This window comes from Myotis davidii, unplaced genomic scaffold, assembly GCF_000327345.1.
Source record: "Myotis davidii unplaced genomic scaffold, ASM32734v1 scaffold889, whole genome shotgun sequence".
NCBI classification, from domain to species: domain Eukaryota; kingdom Metazoa; phylum Chordata; class Mammalia; order Chiroptera; family Vespertilionidae; genus Myotis; species Myotis davidii.
This window is the reverse complement of record NW_006299519.1, coordinates 22,125-32,739: the sequence shown is the minus strand read 5'-3', so window position 1 is coordinate 32,739 and position 10,615 is coordinate 22,125. Positions and strand designations below refer to the sequence as shown.

Genomic DNA, 10,615 nt, shown 5'->3' with positions numbered 1-10,615 from the left:
TGCTGTCCACCAATGGATGTATGGAACAGTTGTGGCTCTATCTGGCTCACACTGACTTCATTCCGTAGTCCTAGGGGGTGAGGGAATTGATCTGAGGGGTGTAGCCTCAAGTCCTCCGAGAGTGGAATCCCGGTACCAGTCAGGTGAAAAAGGCGATAAATTTTTAGGGAAGAATGAGGAAATTACCAATAATCAAACAGAGGAGGCGCCACAAAGTTCTGCCCCCTCCTCTTGATCTGGGAAGTCCAGGCACAGTTGTCAGGTTGAGGAGACCCCTCATTTCCACCTGTAGGGTTTCAGGGAGAGGAGAGCCTTGGTCTAGTGTGTGTGGGCCCCCATTCTTCAGAATGAGGAGAACCAGTGACATGAAGGAACTCCACCAGCAGAGAGGTTCACACATTCCCTATGCTCTGTGATTAACAGAGCACTCAGCTCACGGGCTCCTCATTTCTGCCTGGAGAGTCTTAGTAGTGGAAGGCCTGAGTAGAAAGAGACCAACCCAGTTATGCAGAGGGAGGAGTTTGAGCCCTAACTGGCTTTCAGGTGGGGACTCAGAATACTAAAGAGAAGACCTCTCGGCTAAAGAGTAGGTGGCTCAGAGTTCGGCCCCTGCTATCAGGCGTGGGAGGCTGATGCAGGCGTAGTCCTGTCTTTTCCTTCTAGGGACTCAGAGAGCGTGTGAGATCGGTGAACTCCAGTCAGTGGAGAGAGGATTACCAGGCTTGGATTGTTACCTTTGAGATTCCGTAGAACTGCCCTGCTGACAGCCCTTGAGATACCTAGCAACCTTAACCGGATGTGACTTGCTCACTTCCGCCCTGACCGGATGTGACTTGCTCACTTCCGCCTTGACCGGATGTGGCTCACTGACTTCCGCTTTTACCGGATGTGGCTCGCTGACTTCGGCCTTGGAAATTTCCCGAAGCCCAGGATCTTGCTCTGACAGACATAACTCTGGATGGTGGAGAGTGGTATTCAAGGGCAGGTCAGTATCAAGATAAGGACCCTGAATGTGAACTGAAGTGACCATCCTGCCCGTCACCAAGGAGCTCCACAAAACCCTGCCATACCGTTAGTAGTGGGAGGCCCCAGCACAATTATTGCGCTTACTTCTGTGGGGACGGCATCATGGAGGGGAGGGCTTTAACCTAACTGGGGCGGCTACAGTTCTTCTGAAGAAGGAAACCAGGACTCCAGGTGAGGAGACCCTGAGTGCTAAGGAGGGTCCCTCTCCTCCAAAAAAAGGGGTGACCAGGACTGGGAGTAACAGGCAGGGATCGCCAAATGTAGTGTTCCCGTACCCTTCTCTAGTAACTAAAAGAAGTGACTTCCGGTTTGAGGCTGACAAACCCAGATCAATAGAAGTAGTCTCACGCTTTGATACATGTCAGTGGGGTCCCAAACAGCCCCGCCACTGCTGCTAGAACTTGCAGACCCTATACAGCCTCGGCAGTTAGCCCTTGGAGGTCCTGTGCAGTCTTGGCCAGGATCTGACTTTCTCGCTCAGAAGGTGAGGATCTTGGTCTGTGGGGCACAAACTCCAGTCAGTTGACGGTAGACTTCTAGGACTAAAGTATAAAGGGGGAGACTCCGAATATGAGCTGACACATAACCACCAAGGGCTCTCCTTTTTCCAGCTCTGAGAAATCCCAACAGAGCTGTGGGACTGACTTGTGCTTGTAAGTTTCCAGCCTGAGGTGCACTCTAACACCTCCATAAGGTCCTCAGGAGACAGGCTGGCCAGGAGAACAGGAGCCCTGTGGGGTCCTATAAAACAGTGACATAGAGGATACCTACAGAGGGGCATTCTTTCTTTTTTAAAAAACAAAACAAAACACGTTTTTATTGATTTCAGAGAATTAGGGAGAGGGAGAGAGATAGAAACATTAATGATGAGAGAGAATCATTGATTGGCTTCTTCCTGCACGCCCCCTACTGGGGATCAGCCTGCAACCAGGCATGTGCCCTTGACCAGAATCAACCAGGGACCCTTCAGTCCACAGGCCAAAGCTCTATCCACCAAACCTAACAAGCTAGGGCCATTCTTCTTCTTTTTTTTTAGTGGTCTTTTGCTGTTTTTATACTTAATTTTCTGTAAATTATACACATCACCTAGGTAATTCTCTGTTGCCCTTTTCAATTCTTAGATGACTCCATCATTTGCCCAGTTTTCCCAAATGTCATCTTGAGTTCCCCTCTCCCCCTAATGATCTCAAAGTCCTACCCCCAAGGAGAAATGCCACTGCCACTCCTCTTTGCTGGTCAAAAATTGTCCCTTGCCTGAATTATAATGATAGTCACCTGATTCATTTCCCTAATTCTCTAATCTTTATAGAATGTCCTGCTCAAAATTTCTTCTGGTTTTCAAGTATCCTTAGAGCTTAGAGCAAAATCAAAATTCCTTAATGTAATTTACCAAAAACCCCTTGTGGTTTGGCCCCCAGTGACCCCTCCAGCCTCATGTCTCTTCCTGCCTCACTCACTATGTTCCCACTAGAGAGAGCTTTCAGTTCCTTCCTTACCACACCTTTCCACAGGCTATTCCAGAGGGGCATTCTTAAAGCCACCGTGGCATCTCCCTGTGGAAGGTACTCACACACTCTTATCTTCCTCCTCCAGGTGATTGTGTGACGTAACTGCCTGTCACGCCCCTGCCTTCTGTCCCTAACCACAGCCATGCCTCGTGGTAAGAAAAGTAAGCATCGTGCCCGTGAGAAACGCCACCACCAGGCCCAAAGTGAAGACCAGGGTCACAGGATTGCTCACACGACCACCGCAGGGGACGAAGAGTCTCCCTCATCCCCCTCTCTTACGTTGGAGAGTAGTCCCCCCAGCTCCCCTGTTGCAGGCACTCCCCAGCAGTCTCAGAGAGGCCTGGCCTCCAATTCTCCTGCTGCAACCATTTCCTGTGAGAGTTCTGGTGAAGGTGCCAAGAGCCAAAGGAAGGAAAGGCCAAGCTCCCCCCAGGCCCCGTCCTCCTCAGGGAGCTCTAGGGAAGATCTTCTGGCCAGTAAAGTAGGCATGTTAGTGAAGGCTCTATTGTACAAGTATGAAATGAAAGAGCCCATTACAAAAGAAGAAATGCTGAAGGTTATCAACAAGAGGTACAAGGCGCACTTTCCTGAAATCCTCCAGAGAGCCTCTGAGCGCATGGAGCTGACCTATGGCCTCGACCTGAAAGAAGTTGACCCCAGTCGTCACTGTTATATCCTTGTCAGCCAACTGGATTTTCACAACGAAGAGAGTCGGAGTGATGGCAGCATGGCCCTTCCCAAGAATGGCATCCTGATGCCTCTCCTGGGCATGATCTTCTTGAATGGCAATCGTGCCACTGAAGAAGAGATATGGGAATTCCTGAATATGATGGGGGCCTATGCTGAGAGGGGGCACTTCATCTTTGGGGATTTCAAGAAGCTCATCACCATAGATTTGGTGCAGCAAAAGTTCCTGGAGTACCGTCAGGTGCCCCACAGTGATCCTCCATGCTACGAATTCCTGTGGGGCCCAAAAGCCTACGCTGAAACCAGCAAGATGAAAGTCTTAGAGTTTTGGGCTAAAATCAATAATACACTCCCCAGCAACTACCAGACCGAGTATGAAGAGGCTTTGAGAGATGAGGAAGAGAGAGCCCGAGTCAAAGCAGCAGCCAGGGCCCACTCCAGAGCCAAGACCAGCAGCTCCTGCAAGCAGCACTAGTGAAGTCTGAGGCAGAGTCTTCACCTTGAAGTTGAGAAGGGCTGTCAATCTTCTAAGTAGTTGGGGCAAGGTGGAGCTCGAGAGAGCACAATGTATCTCTTCTTTGTGTTCTGTTTTCATAAGTAACTTACAGATTCACCTTTCCTTGTTTTTCCAATGTGTTCCCTTTAAAAAGGCTTATTTAGACTCATAATCTAAGATTAGAATAATATGGCTCACACATTTATTCCTGTTTGAGAGTAATAGTTTTGTATTTTGAAAAACCCTTGCATCTTGTATTGTGACCCAGTACCAGAATACAGAGCATTGGATAGGAATTTTCTTTAAAATGTGAAAGAACTCCACAGTTAAATAGTTGGGATAATGAGATAGTGAAAAATAAAAGTAAAAGGTGATTAATTCATTTTCCTCATTCTTTCTTTTGGTGAAATTAAAAGATAATATATACATGTACTGTTTAACTTATTCAAGAGTGTGGGAGAAATTAAATCATCATAAATTAGAAATCTTGTGCACTGTCTCTTTTGTTCCCCAAACATGAAATGTGTGCCTGCTCTTTGGAAGGTGTTATGCTAGTTCTGGGGATATGTGGACAAGGAAAACTTAGTCCCTGCCAATAACATTATAGAGCCTAGGGGGATCTGTCATGTACGGAGCATGATATGAGCCACACTCAGCCCTGAAGGACAATAAGCAGAAGGGATAAGGAGGGAGGAGGTTCCAGACAAGAGCAGTCCAGCATAAATGCCCCAATACAAGGCAGCTGGGAAGGTAGGAAACTGCCAGTCCTCCATGGGGGGAATTTTAAGTTTGGCTGCACCAGTGGTTAGATGAGGTTATTAAAATGGTGAGCAGAGCCAGGCTCTCAGATCTCTCAGATGGTGGGCCTGAGTGTAGAGACTATGCCTGTACTGGAACACTGCTCTTCACAGTTCCTCAGAGACGTGGTGAACCCAAGAGAAATCCTCACTCACCTGGGGCAAGATGGGAAGTACTCCTGTGCTCTGTTCCCATGCAGGTGGACACAGTGCACTAACTGTGTTTTGTGTACTTTGTGTCCAGAGTTTCTGAAAATAAGGGTGATATTCAGCAATCACTGGGTTGGCCCACTTTTTCCGGGCCTGGGAGTTGGGGGCCGGGGGGGGGGGACCTAGACCATTCCATTAAAAGGGAACCCAAGTATGGCACTCTTCTATGTGATATGGCAAACTCTAAGTGAGGTCTCGATCTTTGGTGGTGGTGGAATGAATGAAAATGGAGATGGGTTAAATGCAAGGGCAGCTATGGGGGATGAAGGTTGTTGGTCCTTTGCATACCTTTAGTAGCTTCACAGTGCATTTAACTCAGGAAGTCTACCTCATGCCCACATCAAATGACTGGTCATCATAGGGAAATATTAATTAGTTTTATTTACTAAGCAGCTGATTTGGGGTTATTTTTAGTCTTAGAATATTGCATAGTCTCTGACCCATCCTCAATTAGAAAAAAGAAAATTCCAGTGTGGTACATGATGTCAAAATAATTGTGGTAATAACTACCATATTTTTTTAAAATTTCAATACCTGCCAGACACTGTGCTGTTCGCAACATGCATTCCATACACCCGCAAGTCCTAAAAGTCAGGACCTAGAAAATTTACTTCACGCATGAAGAACCTGAAGGTCATGGACTCTGCTAATGTGCCTGAGTTCACATGGCTGGTAAGTGGCAGAGCCAGTACTAAACCTGTGGTCTGTATTCACTTAGAGCCCACACTACCCCACTCCTCTCAGCCTAACGCAGATACTGTATGTCATAATTCATATGTCCTTTTACTACTTGTGATGTTTCTCAGGCAATAAAAAGAGGGCTCTGCACTAACTACTTGTTTGGAATACACAGCCAGAACAATAAAAATAGCAAAATAAATGGGTAGTATAAAGAAAGAGAAAAATATTTGATGACAGTACTTGTCACCTACATATGCAATGTCAGATCATCTGAAAAGATAGAAACTCACAAAATCATGGGTCTCCACTTCTGCCCTGTAGAAAAATCAATCTATTAGAACCAAAGTTATGTACGAGGCTAAATCTGGTTGGTGAAGAGAAGGAAGAGATCAGCTTTTTCTCTTGCCCTGAACTATAGTTTCCCCATCTGGCATCATTCCTGTGACACCGATTCTATCTGCAAGGTTTTTAGCAGGAAAACTTCTTGAGTTTGCAATAATATAACATTTCCCAGGAAGCCTTGAATGTAAGCAGGAGCCAAAAAGTGGATGCCTATGTAGGAGGACTGGTGAAATCAATACCCTAGAATATAGATGGTTTCAAGAGACTAACCCACAATTGCCCTCAGACCTGTAGGGCTCCAGGTAGGACTGATCATCCATTTGTTCTTCAGGGTTCTCAGGAACAGAACCTTGTTCTAAGAAGGTTGACTTCAGGTCAATAAAGGGAGGAGTGTGAGCCTCTGATAGACTTCAAAGGGAGTATCTGGAATGAGGGAAGAACCCAGCCAGAACAATGGGGTCCTATAGAGTCCTGCCCTGGTTGTCCACTCTTGCAGATTTGGAACAGTTGTGGATGGCCCTGTCTCACACTGACTTCCAAGTTGGTGGTCCCAGGAAGGTGAGGATCTTGATCTAAGGGGAGCAGCTGAGAGTGGCATCCCAAGATTGAGTCTGGCACTAAAATGCTCAGGTGTCAAGGTGAGAATAGTGAATGAATGAGAAAACCACTCACTCCAGAACATAGCAGGGCCCACAAATCTCCACACATACCCTCACCCCCAATGGTAACTTGGGAAGCCCAGAGGAGAGTTGTCAGGTCGAGGAGCACCCTCATTTCCACCTGGAGCATCACAGGGAGAGGAGAACTTTGGTCTAATTGGGGTGGCCCCAGTTCTGCAGAGGTGAAGACCCAGGAACTAACAGAAGTTAAGGTTAGGACTCTGACTGACATGAGGGGACCCCCACCAGCAGAGAGGTTTATACAAAGCCTCACGTGTTTTTACTCCTAGAATGTCCAGGGCAGAGCCCTCAGCTCAGGAGCCATTCATTTTTGCTTGGAGAGTCACAGGGACAGTGGGCCTTGTGTAAGGGGTGGCCAAGTCCCAAAGAGGGAGGAGTTTTGGCCCTAATTGGTGTCCGAGTGAGGGCTCTGAGTACTGAAGAGATGACCTTTCCATTAAAAAATAAATTGCAGGAGGCAACCAATCGATGTGTTTCTCTCACATCCATGTTTCTCTCGTCTTTCCCTCTCTCTTCCACTCTCTCTAAAAATCAATGGAAAAATATCCTCAGGTGAGGATTTAATTAATTAATTAATTAATTAAAAATAAAGTAGTGATACATACTACAACATGGAAAAACCTTGAAAACATCCTGAATGGAAGAAGCCAGACAGAAAATGCCACATATTTTAAGCTTCTGATTATATAAAATGTCTAGAATCCTAGCTAGAAACAGGATTTCTTTTTTCGAGTTTTAAAATTTTTCTGGAATTAGGTAATGATGATGATAAAGATAATGAATGCAAAACAATGTGAATATACCAATAATTAATTAATTGTACAGTTTAAAACAATTAATATGTTGACTTTCATGTTATTTGGATTTTATCTCAATTTAAAATATCTCTCTAAAAGAATAGAGATGACCTTTCCCCAGATAGGAAGTCTGAGGCAGGGGTAGCCATCCTAGGGACTCTGGGAGGTGAGGACCTTCGTGTGAAGCTGATGAACCCAGACGAGTAGAGGGAGGAGTCCCAGGCTTTGATCCATATCAGTGGGGTCCCAAGCAGCTCATCCCCTGCTGTCAGCCCTAGGAGGCCCCTATAACCCTCAGAGGCCCCTACAGCCTTAGACACTCACATTGACTTTCTCTTTGGGGAATCCAGAAGGTGTGAACTTGGTCTGAGGGCAAGCATTCAAAGAAAGTGGAGAGTGAAGTTCCAGGTCTGGTCAGGTGTCTAGATAGGGACACTTAATGTGGACTGAAGAGATCACTCTACCCATCACCAAGAGGACTGCCCAGTGCCACACCCTTTCTCAGCCCTGGGAGAGTGGACAGAGCTGTGACCTGACTTGTGCCCAGAAGGTCTCATGAAGGGGAGGGCCTGGGTCTAAGGGAGTGGTCCCAATTCTGCCAAGAGAGGAGACCTGGGTCCTAACTGGAGTCCAGGTGAAGAACCTGAGTGCTAACCAGGGGGCCTGTCTCCAAAACGGGGAGGGGCCCAACCCCTATTGTCAGTCCCAGGAGCAAGCAAGGGTAGCCAGATGTGGTGCACCCCAAACTCTCTCTCTATGAAGGCAGGGAGGTAAGGGTCTTGTTCGAAGACTAGTGAACTCACTTCAGTAGGGTAGTCCCAGGGGGCCCAGGACAGAGAGCGCCCCCTCTGAACTATCAGCCCTGGGTGGCCTCAGGCAGGAGTGGTGGAGTGAGGTGGCCCTTCTCTTTCTCTTAGGGCAGTGATGCCGAACCTTTTGAGCTCGGCGTGTCAGCATTTTGAAAAAACCTAACTTAACTCTGGTGCCGTGTCACATATAGAAATTTTTTGATATTTGCAACCATAGTAAAACAAAGATTTATATTTTTTGATATTTATTTTATATATTTAAATGCCATTTACCAAAGAAAAATCAACAAAAAAAATGAGTTCATGTGTCACCTCTGACACGTGTGTCATAGGTTCGCCATCACTATCTTAGGGGACCCCAAGAAGGAAAAGGACAGATTTTAGTAGTCAACCTCAGCACAGTGGAGGGGAGGGGCCCAGGCCCTGCCAACAGTTGATATGATGGTGCTGACTATAAACTGAGAGGCTGCCACTCCTGAAGAGAGGATCCCCACTGACCAGCCCCTGCTGTTACTGCAGACAGCCCCAAGCAGGGCTGCAGCCTAAGGCCCACTATAACTTCCTCTATAGGGTGTTCAGGGGAAAGGCTAATCTTGAGTGATCCTAGAGCACTGCCCTGGTGAAGGGGCTCATACCCTCTTGTCCTCCTCTAGGTCCTCACATCATGTGCCCTCCTGCCACACTCCTGCCTGCAGTCCCTAACCACAGTCATCATGTATTGCAGTAAAAAGAGTAACCTCCACAACTGTGAAAAATGCCTCAAGGTGAGGACCAGGGTCAGGGTTGCTCAGGTCACTGCAGTCCTGTCCTCGTCCTCTCCTTCTTTCAGGCATATTCCCTATGAAGTCAAGTTACATAGCACTCTCCAAGGGCCTCAGAGAGCACCATCACCTGCTTTCTGTATATGTCTCATACACGAGAAGTTGCTAAGAGCAAAGATGAGGAAGAGACAAGTTCCTCCCAGGTTGATGTGAATATTTTTATGTCAATATGATAGAGTGCAGTTCCCTTAAGACTTCTTTTTGCAACAAGGTAAAACAGACACATGATGACATTTCTTTTCATTTCCAATGAGATACTCATCATATCATTCTATAAATCAACCCGATATGCACAAAAGAAGTGGCAAAGAAAAGTGGCTTTGAACAGTATACCCTAATACTCAAGAATGGGCAAATGGAAACTGAGAAATAGGATTGGGAGAACAGGGGAAGAAGAGTTTGTTTCAAACAGAGATCTGAGAAGAACTTGTAGAAGGGCAAGGCTGTGACCATGAATTTAGAAGGGTGGGCAGCTCTGTGAGCTGGGCGTAGAGAAAGAGAGAGAAGGACCTCTAGGGCAGAAAAAGTCTCTCTCCACAATTTGGCCCTTTTATTCAATTTTCTGTGCACTTATTAGGGAGCCAAGCAGGTTGGCTTTGTGTATGGGCAATAGACAGGTGAACAAGAGATATTGTTCCCCTCTTGTGTGGGCCAACAAGTTAGGAATAAAGTATCTTGGTACCTTTGGGCCTTTAGATTCTCCAAGGAATGAGAATCCTTAATCACAAGACTAGCAGGGAAAACCAGGAGTTTGACAAAATCAAGTTGGTCTTTCCTTTCTGGGTTAAAGTTCATTTTGTTTCTTTTATAATAAACAGAGTCAGAAATTTCAGGACATCAATGCATTGAGATTATCCAGATGGATTTTTATATCACCTCTCCATTTTTTTGCTCTGAAATCTATACTGCATACAAAAAGCATATCAAATATGTATGTAGAGCTTGAAGATTAATTATGTGAACACCTATGGACCCACACATCAATTAAGAAATAGAACACTGCCGATACCTCAGTAACCCTCAGTAATCCTTCCCCAAAGTATACCCCTTTCTACCTGCTATGGACTAAATGATTGTGTCCCCACAAAATTTATATGTTAATGCCCTAATGTCATAGTATTTGGATGTTAGGTCTTTGGGGATATAATTACATCATAAGGATATAGCCCCCATGATGGGATTAGTGACAGCTGGCCCTCTCTCTCCATCTTGTGAGGACATAATGAGAAGACAGCCATCAATGAGCCAGGAAGGGAGGATTCACCAACAATGGAATCTGCAGGCACCTTGATCTTGGACCTCCCAGCCTCTAGAACTATGAGAAATAAATACTTTTTGTGTAAGCCACCCAGTTTATGGCAGTTTGTTATAGCAATTCAAGCCAAGACACAACCTCAGAAGTAACCACTATTCTGAATTTTGTGTTAATTGTTTTACTTTTCTTTTTTCCAACTTGAAATGTATTTCTACACAATCTAATCCTTTGTCCAGTTTTGCCTGCTTTTGAATTTTACATAAATGGAACTATATTGTAGGTAATCATCTGTGACTTGCTTTCTCTGTTTTCTATTATGTTATTGACCCATGTGGTTCTAGTTTGTTCATTCTTGTTGCTGTGTAGCAATGAGAATTCCAATGTATAAATAAAGCACAATAGATTTATCCACTTTACTTTGGTTAATATTTGAGCTGTGTAATGCATTTATGAAAATTTTTGTACATATCTCCTGCTTCACCTGTGAAAGAGGTTTTCTAAGTGTC

General features: G+C 45.5%; 1 protein-coding gene across 1 annotated transcript; it reads left to right on the top strand.

Moving 5' to 3' along the window:
- Nucleotides 1-2,676: 2,676 nt before the first annotated feature.
- MAGEB17 (MAGE family member B17) lies at nt 2,677-3,696 on the top strand. The gene has a single exon (XM_006775226.1). It carries the CDS (start codon nt 2,677-2,679, stop codon nt 3,694-3,696), a length of 1,020 nt encoding a protein of 339 aa, XP_006775289.1.
- The last annotated feature ends 6,919 nt before the right edge of the window (nt 3,697-10,615 follow it).

Coding starts and splice junctions, on each gene's coding strand:
- MAGEB17 (XM_006775226.1), top strand. CDS start 2,677: ATGCCTCGTGGTAAGAAAAGTAAGCATCGTGCCCGTGAGAAACGCCAC.